Here is a 16832-nt window from a genome sequence, read left to right as displayed (position 1 = left end):
AAGTAGTGTCTATTCCGATAGCCAGCACACAGCACACCTGTCTTATATGCCCAGCTACATTTCTCTAGCCGTAGACTTGTTTCCTTGCCCCTCCGTTGTCTTCCACATAGACCCTGCCGGGCCCTCGGGTTTGCCCTCCCTCACCCTCATTCCATTTCTGGGCAACCTAGAAAGTGTGCCCTGCTGTGTGGAGGCAGAGGGCAGAGAGCCGACTTCTGTTTCCCCGGTGCAGAGCGCTGAGGGTTCGCAAGAAGATGTCCGGGGAGAAAATGCCCGTGAAGATGATCGGGGACATCCTGACTGCCCAGCTGCCCCACATGCAGCCATATATCCGCTTCTGCAGCTGCCAGCTCAACGGGGCAGCCCTGATCCAGCAGAAGACGGACGAGGCCCCCGACTTCAAGGAATTTGTCAAAGTAAGGAGGCGCAGCTGTAACTGGGCATCCGGGGAGGGAGGGCCCAGGAGGGGAGGATCCTGCTCACATATTCACGCTGAAGGCCAACCAGGATTGAGATGGGGCTAAACCATAGGGAGCGGATGCAAAGGGGGTGGGTTTGGAGAGGGCCTATTAGCCCTGCTGCACCTGCAAGCTTTGATGTTTCTTCCTGCATCTGTTTGCCATGAGTTACGTGTTTTGTTTGGAGTTCTGGGTAGTGTAAATGCTTACTGTGCTTGGTGGACTGAAAAGCTGCAAGATGTAGTCCAGCAGAGGTGCTTCGGGAGAAAGGTCAGAAACCCAGCAATTGAAAACTATGCAGAATAGTTCCATCCTGGTGCACTTGGGGGTGCCATGAGTCCTGTCCACTTCACCACAACCAGCTAATGGTTTACTGCATACGTGTTTCATCTTCCAACTCAGTGACCAGGCTCGGGGGGCCCGGGGTTCTGTTTAACCTGGCTACTCTCAGTTCTTTGCAGGTCTCTGCCCTTTAACTGCAGAGGGAAAGGTTAGAGCCCTTGTAGACCCCTTGTCCCTTCCCCATTTGGTTCTGTGGTGTGGGTTCCAGTCCTAGAGGGGGAGAAGAATTGGGTTGAAGAGATGGGTTTAAGTCCTTTAGGGGGAAAATATATATATATAATAAATGACCTTCACTAAGCAGGTACATTTTCAAATGTATAAATAGCAACATAATACTTAAAAAAAAAACCAACAGACTTTTCTTTGACCCACATGCATTTGTGAGGCCACAGCATGGGGTCTCATTGGTCATGGTCTCATGTTGCTCCCCCACCCCCTTTGATTCTCAACAGTTAGTATTTAGATTTACAATTTAATGGTGGGGCCCTCTAATGAAGGTCACTGGTAGGTGAGACATGTTGCTAAGAAACAGGCTGAGGCTGGCTGAAGGCTGGAGAGCAGGCACCCTCTGGGGTTCAGCCCAGGGCTGGGTAGTCCCTTGGGCAGGCAGGGGGAGTTCATCATCAGATGCAGGGCTGGGAGCATGCTGTTTGTCCTTTCCTCTCCCCGCTCCTCTGCACTCCTCCCTCGGGCACCCCCAGGTGTCTGGCACACCCTTGCTTGCTGGGAGGGGACCCGGAATGAGGCCGTGCATGGCTGGAGCAAGTCCAGGGGCTGGCACCACTCTGGGCTCCAGGGAAAGCTGCCTGTTTCTCTGACCCAAACAATGCTCCATCCATGACCATTGACATCTTTCCATCGGTTCTTGCCAGCATTGTGTTAGACCATCTTTGCTGATCCTCCACCGGGCCAGGCATGGTATCCTTTTCAGAGATTGGTTTGTCCTGATGGCATGCCCGGGGTAAGCAAGTGAGTGGAAGTCTCACCAGTCTCACTTCTAAGGAACGTTCTGGTTGTACTCCTTTGGAAGCAAAGCCACCGTCTAACCCTGTGAGTTGTAGACCAAGCTCACGACGGTACGGTGGGTGGACTCATCCTGTGGTCAGGCTGACAGAGTGGGTGATGTGGCGGGAAGAAAGATGCAGGAAGCAGGTTGCAGCATATGTGGCCTGAACCCCAAGCCTCCACTTCCCTCTCCTTGCCACCCCACCCCCACCGAGGCTCCTTCTAAACCAGGGGTGAGGAACCTTTTTTCTGCCAACGTCCATTCGGAGATTTATAACATCATTCATGGGCCATATAAAATCATCCACTTAAAACGTAGCCTGCTACATGTGGTCCAACACCTAATAGACTCACCCCTCCTGTGATGGCTGCAGCTGCTTCCCTCTACTGAGGCATGTGCTGTTAGCTGGTATTGTGATTTCTCGGGTCTAATGTGTCCCAAATGCTCCCCACTCCTGCTCTGCGCCATCGCGTTCCAAATTTCCCACTCCATTTTCAGAACGAAACGTACTCAGTGCCCCCCTCATTCACTCACTGCCATTGACTCGGTTCCAATTCATAGTGACCCGATAGGATGGAGTAGAAAGGCCCCTGTGGGTTCTAAGACTGCAAATCTTTTTTTTTTCCTCTTGGTATCCGTTTTTTGTTTTTTTTTGTGGATTTTTTAAAAATCATTTTATTGGTGGCTCCTACAACTCTTATCACAATCCATCCATCCATCCATCCATCCATCCATTGTGTCAAGCACATTGGTGCATTTGTTGCCATCATCATTCTCAAAACATTTGCGTTCTACTTGAGACCTTGGTATCAGCTCATTTCTCCCCTCCCTCCCCGCTCCCCTTCCCTCATGAACCCTTGATAATTTATAAATTATAATTATTTTGTCATATCTTACACTGTCCAATGTCTCCCTTCACCCACTCTTTTCTTGTCCATCAACGAGGGAGGAGGTTATATGTAGATCCTTGTAGTAGATTCTGCCTTTCTACTCCGCTTTCCCTCCACCCTCCCAGTATCACCACTCTCATCATTGATCCTGAGAGTTCATCTGTCCTGGATTCCCTGTGTTCCCAGCTCCTGTCTGTACCAGTGTACATCCTCTGGTCTAGCCAAATTTGTAAGGTAGAATTGGGATCATGATAGTGGCGGGGTGGGGGTGGGGGCGAGGAAGCATTTAGGAACTAGAGGAAAGTTGCTACCCTGCACCCTGACTGAGACTGCAAATCTTTGTAGGAGCAGAAAACCTCTTTCTCCTGCACAGCTGCTGACCTTGCAGTTAGCAGCCCAACTTGTAACCCACTACACCACCACAGCTCCTCTCAGCAACTGCCTGGCAACATGAGAATGTTGTGCTGTAGCCCACGATGCAGGATAGGGTGGAGGTATCTGCTTTGGCAGCTACTGGATCGTGCCAGTGCCCCTAAGGGGGCGGCATCATCCATTTTGGGAAACGCTGCTCTGGACAATGAGCCGCGAGGGAGCTTTTCCTTCTGGATGGGCAGTCTGTGATTCTTCCAATTCCTGGGGGTGTTTCACGATGCTGCAGCTATCTGGAAGACAGTCCTCTGAAACGCCAGATTCCCATCTCCCCTCACGGCAGCTCTGCGGTCTCTGGCATCGGAAGAGCAGCGGTGACCGTGGGAGGATGAGTCCACATATGTGTGTCTCCGGTTCTCCGTCTGGGAAGGGGTCCCTCACTCTGGATCTGGATAACTAGTCAGGGACTTCCCACTCTTCACTGTCATCCAGATAATGAGATAGCGGGGGTCCCCAAGTGACTGCAGTTCTGAGGTTACTGCTTTGGGAATTTTCAGATTTCCTAAGCACATGTCTCTAATCTCGTGTTTCAGAGGCTGGCCATGGACCCTCGGTGCAAAGGGATGCCGCTGTCCAGCTTCATACTGAAGCCAATGCAACGGGTGACAAGATACCCACTGATCATTAAAAACGTAAGTGCCAGACCCGAGAGCATGGTGCTGAGTGAGAGACACCGGCACACGGTTGATGCGGACTCACGGCAACCCTGTAGGTAGTACAGCGTGGAACTGGCCCCTTCGGGTTTCTGAGACTTTGTGTCTTTGCAGGTGTACAGCCTCACCTTTCATGTGTGGAGAAGCTGGTGGGTTTGAACCGCTGGCCTTTTGAGTAAACAGCTCAATGCACAAACCACTACCCTGCCAGGACTCCTCCGGGAATAAGCACCCCAGTTTGGGGGGTTAAAAAAGGGTTTTTGGTTTTTAAAAAACAACATAAAGACTTTCATAAGGGAACGGACTTTGGAGGTCACAGGAGGGGGTGGGAGCAGGGCAAGAAGGCAGTATAATGAGCATAAAGCAATGGCCAGCAGAGGGGTCAGCAAACCGCCTCTTGAGAGCCACAGGGGCCTCTGAAATCAAATTGAAAACATTTAAAGGATATTATTCAGATCATGGTGATTTCATTTGTGGCTCTGAAATAATTTTTAAATTATTGCGAGGGACAGGGTTGACTCTTCTATGGCAAAAGTGTGCAAACCCCTGGGCTAGCCTCTCGACAAGTGTTAACTAGGTGAGATGGAGGACAGTAGTCCGCACGGGAGAGAGGCATCATTGAGGAGCCAGGGAAGGCTAGGTAAGCTATTGGGGGACTTGAGTCGTAGCTTAAACTGTTGAAATGTATGCTTATTAAAATGGCAAATGGAATGTTATACGTGTTTGACAACAATTGAAACAGAAATGTAAGCTCTGACTTGCCTTGTCGAGCAAAGGGCTGTTTTCTCAGGATCACCAGGGGCAGGGCCATGGACAAGTTCCCCAGACAACTCGCCTGGGATCTGGGGTGAAGAACTTAGAGACCAGTGGATGTTGGGGTGTCTGCTTGGGAATGCAGACTGAGACACGGAGGCAAAGACCTAGTGATGCTCAACCTTCAACTGTCTCACCTCTAAGGAGCATTCTGGCTGTACTTCTTCCAAGACAGATCTGTTTGCTCTGTTGACAGTTCATGGTACTTTCAGTGTTCTTCGCCAACACCGTAATTTAAATGCACGGATCCTTCTTCTGTTCTCCTTAACCACTGTGCAACTTTCACACGGGTAGGAGTTGATTGAAAATACCGTGGCTGGTAAAGTGACATCTTGCTCTTAAACGCTCGAAGAAGTCTTGTGCAGCAGATTCACAAACTGCCCTGTGTCATTTACAAAACGCAAGCAGCAATGCAATGCTACTTCTGTGAGCAAGATAAAAACCAAGCCAGATAAAATCTTCGACAACTTCACTCAGTTCTCCATCCAGGTTGCCTTCTGGCCCACTGGTGAGGATTTCTGTTTTCTTTCCACTGAGTTGTAATCCATCTTCATCAGTAAGTACTTCAAGTCCTCCTCTCTTTCAGCAAGCAAGGTTGTGTCATCTGCATATCGCAGATTGTTAATAAGCTTTTCTCCAATCTTGATGACACATTCTTCTTCATAGAGCCCACCTTAGATTATTTAGTGAAAAGATACAACTCTGATGTACACCTTGCCGGATTTTAGACCACACAGGGTCCCCTTGTTTTTTTTCTACAACTGCCACTTGGTCAGTGTACAGGTTTCGCACGGACACTATGAAGTGCTCTGGGATTTCCATTCTTCTCAAGGCTACCTGTGGTTGCTTATGAGCCCCACAGGTGAATGCCTTTTCCTTTAGGAAAAACAATAGTTTTATTGACATATATGTTACATACCATACCATTTAGTCATTCAATCATATTAAGAAGATTTGTTCAATCATCAACACAGTCAATTTCAGAACATGTTCTTCTTCAGCTCATTGTTGTTGGCTCCCCCTTCCTGCTCATTCACCTCTGCCCTTCCCTTATGTAATTATCATTCAATTACTGTCTCTGTAGACCCACCTATCCTGGATTTCATATACAGAAAATCATATAAAATACAAACAGGAAGAAAACAAATAGACAAACAAAACCAAGAACAATAACTAAACAAAACATAGAAAAACTCAATCAAAAGAAAGCAGAAAGTATTAAAATCTGAAGCCATTTAAAAATGGGTCAAAAGAGAGCTCTCATAAGGCGTGACATTTTAACCTAAGCACATCTGCCATGATCGACTTTGAGGCCTCTCTGTCTGATCGCGTGGCTGTTCACAGTCTTAGACGATGAGGAGAGGGATTCTCCACAAGCTTAGTTCACGTAGGGGCCCTGCGACTGGACTTTGGACTTCCATTTTATCCACAGCCTTTCTGCAGACTGGGCGTTCACAATTTAAACTCTGATGCCATTCCTTCCTTTGGGTTTGGAGTTTATTATTGACAATCCTTGGATCACAGAGGCTGGTGTGCTTCTTCCATGTGAACTTAGTTGATGGTGTCACTTAGATGGCAGCTTGTTTGAAGACAAGCCTTGAAGACCCCAGATGCTGTTCTTTCTGATAGCCGGGCACCGTCTGGTTTCTTCACCAGGCTTTGCTAGAGCACCCTTATCTTCAGTGATCTCTTCATGAGGGCGATCACTGAGCAGAGCCATGTCATTAGAACCAATTGTTCTTAAATTGATGCTAGAATTAAGTCTGAGTCCCAAATCCATTCATATATCTATGGTTTATATATGTCTACAATTCACTTTAGAGAAATTATTATCATTTTATGATAGATAGCATTATTAAACAGCCCCATGGGGCATATTGTAATTATATTGATAGTGTCATTAATTAGCCAAGGGATTCAAATTTAAAACATTGTTGAGAAAAGGAAATTAGACAAGTATAGGTTATGAATTGTTGACTTGTACAAATTAAAGTCTTACGTGATTGGACAGTATTTAAACAAACAATGGTGGTTGGTCATAGGGCAAAGTATGCAATAACTCTTATTCAATAAGGCACAGGTATCATAAGACATCAAAGGGGGCATTAAAATCATGAATATATGGTAGTTCCAGGCCACCTTTCATTGGATACCTTCAAAAACAAGGGATCCAAACCAAAGTCTGATGATTTTCCATACCTTTGGGATAGCAATCATCTGATTCTCACACTAGGCTATTTCAGCCTTAACTCCAATGGAGTATGTCAGTTTCTTAAATGTGCTACTGGTGCATTTGAGGTAAAACTCAGTTCACTTAGTGGGGTTTCCATATCGAATTCTTCTGATGTGGCCTCTGAAGGATGTTGTGTGCCTCCAAAGGACAGAGTCTATAGCACACGGTCTGAGTCCCCAGGAACTGGATAGGGATTAGGTCAAAAGCATCCAGTTAGGAACACAGGAGCAGGCGTATTCTCCCACTGGGTTCTATATAAGTACTGTGAGCACATGCACATGTTCCTGGTATTCCTTCCCTTGCATCAGGATGTATCTGAAGTTAACAATGATTTATCTTGTTCTACATCTTCTGAATCTGGCCTGAACCTCTCGAGACCCCTGTCAATAAGCAGATGTGACCCTTGTTGAATTATCTTCAGCAAAATTTTACTTGTATGTGATGTTAATGATATTAGTTGATAATTCTGATGAAGCAGAATTCTGAGGGTCACCTTTCTTTGGAATGGGGACAAATATGGATCTCTTCCAATCAGTTGGCCAGGTGGCTGTCTTCCAAATTTCTTGGCCTCGATGACTGAGAGTTTCCAGTGCTTCATCAGCTTGTTGAAACATTTCTAATGATATTCCATCAATTCCTGAAGCCCTGTCTTCGGCTAATGCTTTCAGTCCAGTTAGGACTTCTGTCTTCAGTGTAATTGGTTCTTGATTGTATGCTACCTCTTGAAATCTTTGACTGTCAACCATTTCTTTTTGGTACAGTGACTGTATTCCTCCCATGCTTCCTGCGTCACTCAATGTTTTGCCGATAGAATCTTTTGATATCGTAACTCAAGGCTTGCATTGTTTCTTCAGTTCGTTCAGCTTGATGTATGTTCTTCCTCTTTGGTTTTTTAACTCCAGATTTTTCACATTTACTTTCTCTTCTTGAGCTGCCCTTTGACAATTTCTGTTCAGCTCTTTGGCTTCATCATCTCTTCTTTTTGCGTTAGCTGCTCTATGATTAAGAGCAATTTTAGAATCTCTATGATATCCACTTTGATCCTTTATCTCTTTCCTGCCTTTTAGTGACCTTTTGCTTACTTCATAACGCTTTTGATGTCATCAGATCTTCTTTTACTAGTGCTCATTGTGTCCAATCTGCTCTTGAGATGGTCCTGAAATTCAGGTAGTATACACTTAAGATCATATTTTGGCACATGTGTATTTGTTTTAAATTTTCTTCAATCAAAACCTGATCTTACATATGAGCAATTGATGGTCTGTTCCATAGTCAGTCCCTGGTCATATTTTGGCTGATGATACTGAGCTTCTCTATGGTCTCTTCCCACATATGTAGTCAATTTAATTTCTGTGTGTTACATCTGGAGAGATCCAGTCACTCTTAGGTATATAGTCACCGTTTATGTTGTTGAAAAAGGTATTTGTGATGAAGAAGTCATTGATCATGACAATATTTATTTCTATCACAAAGCCATATTTCTTTCTTCTTTTTAAAAAAATGCTTTTCTTGGGGGCTCTTACACCTCTTATCACAGTCCATACCTTCCTCCAGTGTGTCACGCACATTTGCACATATGCTGCCATCATTTTCAAAGATTCTCTTCCCACTTGAGTCCCTGATATCAGCTCCCCATTTCTTCCCCTTCCCTCCCCCACCCTCCCTCCCTCACAAACCCTTGATAAATTATCATTATTTCCACATCTTACATTGTCCTCCGACAACCCTCACCCACTTTTTCATTATTCATCCCCCTGGGAGGGGGTTATAGATTGATCCTTGTGATTGATTCGCCCTTTCTCCCCCCACCCTCCCCTAATCCTCCTGGCATCTCTACTCTCATTGTTGGCCCTGAGGGGTTATCTATCCTGGATTCCCTGTGTTGTGGGCTCTTATCTGTAGCAGTGTGCATGCTCTGGTCTAATCCAATTTGTAAGGTAACATTGAGGTCATGATAGTGGGGGGAAGGAAGCACCAAAGAGCTAGAGGAAAGTTGTGTGTTTCAATGGTACTATACTGCACCCTGACTGACTTATCTCTTCCCTGTGACCGCTCTGTGAGGGGATGTCCAATTGTCCACAAATGGGCATTGGGTCTCCACTCTATGCCCCTGTCCCCCATTCACCATGGGTATGGTTTTGTTCTGGGTCTTAGATGCCTGATACCTGATCCCATCACCACCTCATGATCACATAGGTAGGTGTGCTTCTTCCATGTGGGCTTTGTTGCTTCTGAGCTAGATGGCCGCTTGTCTATCTTCAAGCCTTTAAGACCCCACATGCTATAACTTTTGATAGCCAGGCACCATCAGCTTTCTTCACCACATTTGCTTATGCACCCCATTTTATCTACAGTGTTTGTGTCGGGAAAGTGAGCATCACAGAATGACCAAGGCCATATGTCTAAGGACTGTTTCTACCTCTTTGTTTCAAACTTTTACATTCCAGTGACCAGTAATTAACAGTGCATCTTGATTGCATTTCAGACTGGAAAATTTCTTCATCACTAGCTTCATGGTTGGTGCCTAAATTTGAATAATAGTTGTTTTACCTGGATTTCTGTGTATTCTCATAGATAGTATCCTATCAGAGACCGAATTTGTACTTCAAGATAGATCTAGAAATGTCCTTTTTTGGTTATAAATGTTATATGATTTCTCTTGAATTTGTCATCCTCCACACAGTAAAACTATGATTGTTTAATTCAAAATAGCCAATAGCAGTCCATTCCAATTCTCAAATATCTAGGATACCGATCATTATGCAGCCATTTTTGATGACTTCCAATTTTCCTGGAGTCATCCTTCATACATTCCAAGGTCCAGTATGAATAGACATTCACAGCTGTTTCTCCTCATTTTGACTTGTGTCTCAGCAGCAAGCGAAGGCCTTGACTGCTTTACTTCATCCATATCATTCTGCTCAACTCAACTTCGAGAAAGCAGTTCTTTCTCAATCATGTTTTGAGTGCCTTGCATCCAGAGCTCATCTCCCAGAAGTAGATTTGACAATGTCCCAGTGCTACTAGTGAGGTTTTCCGTATCTGACAATATTCCGCTGCTATTTATTGTTTTTAAGTGCTAATTCTTCAGAGGTGGGCAACCCATTCCCTCTTCGTAGTCTGTTCTTAGCCCGAAAGCTCTGCTGAAGCCTTAGAGTGACCCTGCTGGTGTCAGAAATACCAGTGACATCGCTTCCAGCGTCACAGCAACGCGGCCAGCCACCATAGGATGACAGACTGACAGATAAGTGGTTGATTCTGGGCACTGGGTGTGATTATTGCTACGGGGGTCAGAGTACTTATTGTTACTGAGGCATCTCAAGGTCAGAACCCAAGTCATATGTGTTTGAGTATTCATTTCCTGGAGTCTAAGGGTGGGGCAACAGTTCAAGTGCTGGGATCTTAAATAAAAAGTTGGGGGGGGGTGCATTGAATTCTCCCCAAGAGATACCTTGGAAGAAAAACTTGGTGATGAAATTCTTAAAAACAAAACAAAAATACAGCCATTGAGAAGCCTCTGGGTCCCTGTTCTATTTTGCCATAGTTCTGACATGGAACCAACTGGTCGAGCTGGCAAGTGGTTCCTCAGGGCTTCCATAAGTAAGTACCACACAAGGGGCGGCTTTAGGTAACAGAAAGCGATCGCTCACCGAGACCAGTTGTCTGATTCCAGGCAGGTGGCGGGGCTGTGCTCTCTCCAAAGGCTCCAGCAGAAGAGATGTGTGTGTCCTCTCAGCTGCCAGGTAGTCCCTTGCCTCCAGCTGCCGCATAGCTCCATGGTCACATTTCTATGTCTCTCCTCCCCGCCCCCCTTAAAGGACAGGACTCAGCTGGGAGTAGCACCGCCCTTCTCCAAGCTGACCTCATGGTCACAGATAACATCTTCAGAGACCCTAGTTCCCTACGAGGTCATAGCCATAGGTAGCAGGAGTTAGGTCTTCAACATATCTTCCTGGGAGACATCATTCAATCTGTAACAGTAAGTATGCATATATGTATGTGTGCGCCTATATATTACTCACCCACTGTCATTAAGCTGATTCCGACTCATAGGGATCCTCTAGGGCAGAGTAGAGCTGCCCCCTCTGGATTCCCAAGACTGTAACTTCATGAGTAGAAAGCACCGCTCTCTCATCTGTGGTGCTTCTGTTTCTCTGTTCAGTACTCGGCCCTCAGGCAACGTCAGCCCATCCTGGGACCTCCTGTCGGCTACAATACATGGTTAGCATGGCCAGAGGTACCGAATGGCTGTTGAGGTGGAAGTCCCTGCTAGGTCACCATAGCAACGAGTGCCAACATTTCTAATGCTTGATTTCACGACTCTGGGTTTGTCCTGGCAGGACTGTTGACTGAACCATTTTCTCTCACGGGAAAGGGGTGGTCAGAATCCACATTTGTCACCCTGCAGTGAGCGGGTTGATGTCTCTCCTGGTCCTTGTTGATGGCCTGGAGGAAGCCATTCTCAGATGTGCCCTTGAATCCAGGCCTCTGGGAAGACCCAGTGTGCTGCTGGGTGGAGTGGGGTTAACAGGACCACTCCTGGGCCAATTGTGTGTTCTGCCTGAGCGCTGCCAAATGTTGAAAAAGTTGTACCCAGTGTGTTGGGGGAAAGAGCGTGATTAGCCCCAACAAGAATGTAATCTTTGGTGAACAGCAGCCATCTAGCTCAGAAGCAACAAAGCCCACATGGAGGAAGCACACCAGTCTGTGTGATCATGAGGTATCAAAGAGATGAGGTACCAGGCATCAAAAAACCAAAATATCGTATATTTGTGAAAGGGGGAGTGCTGAGTGGGGACTCAAAGCTCATCTGTAGGCAACTGGACATCCCCTTATCAAAGGGTCTTGGGAGGAGACGAGCCAGTCAGGGTGCAGTGTAGCAACGATGAAACATGCAACTTTCCTCTAGTTCCTAAATGCTTCCTCCCCACGCACTATCATGATCCCAATTCTACCTTACAAATCTGGCAAGACCAGAGGATGTATACTGGTACAGATAGGAACTGAAAACACTGGGAATCCTGGGCGGATGATCCCTTCAGGACCAGTGGTGAGAGTGGCGATACCAGGAGGGTGGAAGGAGGGTAGGATAGAGAGGGGGAACCGACTACAAGGATCTACATGTGACCTCCTCCCTGGATTATGGACAACAGAGAAGTGGGTGAAGGGAGATGTCGGACAGTGTTTGATGTGACAAAATAATAATAATTTATAAATTATCAAGGGTTCATGAGGGAGGGGGAAGGGGGAGGGAGTGAAAAATGAGGAGCTGATGCCAGGGGCTTGGGTGGAGAGCAAATGTTTTGAGAATGATGAGGGTAATGAATGTACAAATGTTCTTTATACAATTGATGTATGTATGGATTGTGATAAGAGTTGTATGAGCCCCAATAAAATTATTTAAAAATAAAAAACAAACAAACAAAAAAAGAGACAAAGACAGACACAGCATCCGGATGAGAGAGGCCAACAACACAATTTGGTTAAAATGGCACACACACACACACACACAGACACACACACACACAGACACACACACACACACAGACACACAGACACACACACACAGACACACACACACAGACACACACACAGACACACACACAGACACACACACACAGACACACACACACACAGACACAAAGAATGAAATATTTTAAATCCAAGTTTTCTGGTATTGGATCTAAACATTGATGAAAGGCATTAAACACAAGTATCTATGAAAACAAAAAACAAAAACAAACGAGAGAATGTAGAAAGTCTCATCTTTTTCCTGTGGAGCGGCTGGTGGTTTTGAACTGCTGACCTCATGGTTAGCCCAACACAGAACCACGACACCACCAGGGGTCCTGTTTCTTTTTAGATCAATATATCTGTGTATACACAAACCCACTGGCTCACATCAATATCACTTATTCAAACCCAAGACCACAAGATTGATTCTAGCCTCTGCCTTTCAAAAGACCCTCGGGTGGCACGAATGGCTCGCCCTCGATGACTAGCCTAAGTGTTGGCCATGGCACCTCACTCAGTGGGACTCGGAACAAAGGCCTGGCAATCGGCTACTTCCAAACAGATCGCAGCCAAGAAAGCCTAAGGAGCAGTTCAACTCTGCAACACACGGACTCCCTGGGAGTTAGAATCAGCCCCACAGCAACGGGCCTCCCTTTCCATAGTAACAACTCCCTTCTCTAAGAAAAAAGATGTATTTATTTATTTGCTCACATGTAATAATTCCCCCATGTGAGCCCTCTCTTCAGTTCACCCTGACCCCACACAATATGCTGCTGTCCTTTGGCTGAGTTAAAAAATTAGTGTTGAAAGAAGTCTTCAATCCACTCTTTCCTTTCTTCCAACCTGACAGCTACTATTGAGGTAGTTCACGGACTTCCCGTCACTGCCCCAGTGTTTAATTGGGAATCAAGATCAGAGACACACTTGCTAAATGGGTGCTCTTAAACTAACCCAAACCCAAACCAAACCCGAACTTACTGCCCTCGAGTCAATACTGACTCATAACTAGGTGGAAACCGATGTAAAAAAATGTACAGTTTAGTATAATGCAGTTTTAAAAAATGTGTGTGTATGTAGCAAAGTACACTAACATGTGCAGATAGGTAGGTAGTCAGTGACTTAGGTTCTTAACAACTTTCTGGACTTTCTATTTTTTTCCACCGTGCACACAGATTACTTTTACAATGAGAAAATCCAGTGAACCTTCTTTCCTGTTGAAATGAACCCAAGCAAAACAGAGCAGTTCCCACATGCCACTCGTGCGGGTTCCCGGTCTAGATCAGTGGTCGTCAGACTTCACGGCACCTTAGGGTCGCCTGAGAGCGTTAGACAGTTCCGAAGCCCAAGCCCACCTGCAGGTCATTCTGATAGGGTCTGGGATGAAGCAGGCTTTGAGATTGTTCAAAGCTCCCCAGGGAGTCTAAGGTTTGACCTTAAAATGGATAGGTAGGTGGCCACCGGGGACCAAGAACGCGCACTTTCTCAGTGAGGGCGCCTATTTCAGACTTAGCCCAGATGACGTCTCTGAGATGAGAGACTATTTAGTGTAAGGCCCGTTTTAATGACTTGCTTGTGTACAGGGCCTCTAAGTACCACATCTTTAACCGTCGCTTGGTACATCCTCAAGGCCAATGGGGTGCTTTCTTTATTGCCACCCAGGAAAGAGGGTGACACCTGGTTTTAGGGCTCTCAAAGCCCCTTTAGAATCTGATGGTAATTGCTATCACTTATTGGGCACTTTTTCGGGGTTCACTTTAATTTCATGATGTAACCTTCCAAATAACCTTACAATGGAGATACCATGACTGTCGTCCTGGTTCAGCTGAGGAAACAGACTCAGGGTGTTACATGACTCACCCAGTCCTGACTGGTCAATCGCAGAGCAGGGCTTTCCACCCAGGGGGTCAGGCCCCGATGGCACCACTAGTGCGGGATGGACTACCCAGGAAAATGCACATTTGCTCACATGCACCTAATAATAGGGCTGCGGAGAAGAGGTGCGCCCAGTGAGCACGGATGGAGGCAAGAGCCCTTCTCCAGAATAAGTCCTTGGGGCACCCAGCCACTATTCTCTTCAGTACTTCAGGCTGGATGCTTATGTAACGATACATCATCCACCCACTTCCTACGACTCCTGGGACAACTCTAGGGTTAGGCCTAACGGGCAAGTTAATGGACCAAACACTGGAATTCCAGTGTCAATTCCGTCAGGCGAATGAGTGGTGGGGGAAGAGCATAGAATTGGGACTGGGACTGGGACCTGAGTTTTGGTCCTTGCCTCCAGATTCAGTTTCTTCATCTGTAAAATGGGGTGAAAATTAAAATAAATCAATAAATGTTGGCTCTATCGTTATATATGCCATTCATAACCCCGTGAGTTTGAACTTGCGGTCTAGGGTCATCGACATTGTTCATGGTGAGATTCTGGCAGTTTATGGAGCAGGTCCCTCATCTTGCCCTGGGGATATTTATGGCCTAGGAGTTAGGGCTCGGCCCTCTGGGACTGGAGCGTTCTTTGCCACACTGGCAGGAGCCTCAGACTCCACCTGGGCTCATGAAGAAGAGAGGCCTATCGCAGGGCCACCTGCTGGAGCCGACAGGGTGTGGTCGTCGGGCTCCAGGTTCATTGTCTAGGCAGCTGCTCAGACCTGGGGCTTCTGAAGGGTGTCCAGCAGGAAAAGAGTGTGTCCTGTCCCCAGCGGGTGGTCCTCTAAGACCATAACCCCCAAGCTCTCCAACACGTTTGTCAAGGGTGGCACCTGGAAGTTGTCTTCTTTTCTCTGTGTAGATCCTGGAAAACACACCTGAAAACCACCCTGACCATAGCCACTTAAAACATGCCCTGGAGAAGGCCGAAGAGCTGTGCTCCCAGGTGAACGAAGGAGTGCGTGAGAAGGAGAACTCGGACCGACTGGAGTGGATCCAAGCCCACGTGCAGTGCGAAGGCCTGTCGGAGGTAGCTGGCTGCTGGGTGGGTTGGGGCTTCTCCCAGCGGGGCTTTCGCAATCAGCCTGGAAGAGAAAACAAGAAAAAATCATAAACCTTCCTCTTCTCCAGCCTATTACTGAGTCTCTCTTCAGCGCCTTCTCATCTGTTATTTAATGCAGCTAGTGCGTTCTGAAGCTTCCGTTATTTTCTGCGCGCAACACTTCTATTTAGTTCCTCAAATCTACTCCCCACCCCTTGTCTCTTGGCTCTTGCTCAACTACCCGTGCCTCTCATTAACACGGCTTAAATAGATTTATATCCTGAATATGATCATCTCAATTCCTAATGCTTTCAGAGTATACTGGGTCTGAGTCTGCTTTTTCTGCCTCTCTCTCTTTTTCATGATAGATCTCATTAAATACCTTTGTCTCTCTGTAGGCATTATACTTTTTTACTGAGATTATAATTCTTTCATGGCACTTCCTTGGCACTTGGGAGGTCTGAAGTAGTGGTGCTGCGGAAAGGAGGTGCCACTCAGGGATGAATCGCCCTCCAGGAGCCGTGAGGAGCAGGGGCTTGGACCACACTGGTTGCACGAATTGAGATTGTAAACTTGGATGAGAGTTGACTCTTGGTTTAAAAAAATCTCAGAGCAGTTTCCCCCCCCCCCCTCTACTTACACCCAGGTCAGGACAGACACATTTTCTCGCTCCTCTCTTCTGTGTTGTTTATTTGTCATTCATCTTTGGGACCCAGCTTTCTGCAGAAATCTCATATTAGATCTCTCACCTTGGGTGGGCTCTGGGTCATCCCTATCTCCTGCATCCCGTGGAGTCATTGAAATGCAAGCTCCAGGCACTCTGTTTAAATGAGCTTCTCAGGCTAAAATAAAGCTGGCTTTGGTGTGTTCTGACCTCCCACAGCTCTCATTTTAATTTTCTTCTGGGTCTATATACATTTTTTCCTTTCCTTTTTTTTTTTTTTTAACAGTGCGCTCACTTGGTTTTGGTTTTTGTTGTGTGGGTCATTCCGAGGTCTCTTCTCTGGTCTTTAATTCTCTCCTGGTCACTGACCTTTGGTTTAGTCTCCTCTGTTGCTTGTTTTCTCTTTCTCTTGGACTCTGTGCACGGTTGTAGGCACATCCACACGGACATACATCCACACCTGCATGCACTCGAGTTTCCCAAGATCCCCAGAGAAGGTGTGTCTCCCTCGTCCGTTCTCCCTGTGAGTCCTTCATGCTTCCACATTTCAGAGCGGTCACTGTGTGTGGCCACTGACTCCGCCCCCATGCTCATGTCCTTCTCCTTCGTCGGGGGATGGAGAAGCAGCTTTGTGGACGCTAAGGTGACCGATGTGGGTTCCATCACCAGGCATATTCATTGACTGCCGGCCTCGGCCTCACTGATTCACTTGCCCACAGAGTCCTTCCTTCTACCCTCTCCCCCATCCACTCTTCCTCCCACCCTTCCTTCCCTCATTCCTACCTTCCTTTCTTCCTTCCAATAAACATTGACTCAGCACCTGCCTCTGTGCCATTGCTCAGGACCAAACCCTAGGGCTATG

General features: G+C 46.6%; 1 protein-coding gene across 1 annotated transcript in view; it reads left to right on the top strand.

Annotated features, from left to right (window-relative positions):
- Window positions 1-238: 238 nt before the first annotated feature.
- Window positions 239-16832, top strand: part of LOC142440514 (intersectin-1-like) — a 34456-nt gene continuing 17862 nt past the window's right edge. The window contains exons 1-3 of the mRNA XM_075542922.1: window positions 239-416; window positions 3659-3757; window positions 15127-15294. Coding sequence (XP_075399037.1) covers window positions 255-416; window positions 3659-3757; window positions 15127-15294 — 429 coding nt within the window. The 5' untranslated portion in view covers window positions 239-254. The remainder of the gene's footprint in view (window positions 417-3658; window positions 3758-15126; window positions 15295-16832) is intronic.

Source organism: Tenrec ecaudatus, chromosome 2 (assembly GCF_050624435.1).
Source record: "Tenrec ecaudatus isolate mTenEca1 chromosome 2, mTenEca1.hap1, whole genome shotgun sequence".
Classification (NCBI taxonomy): domain Eukaryota; kingdom Metazoa; phylum Chordata; class Mammalia; order Afrosoricida; family Tenrecidae; genus Tenrec; species Tenrec ecaudatus.
This window is presented reverse-complemented; position numbering and strand designations above follow the sequence as displayed.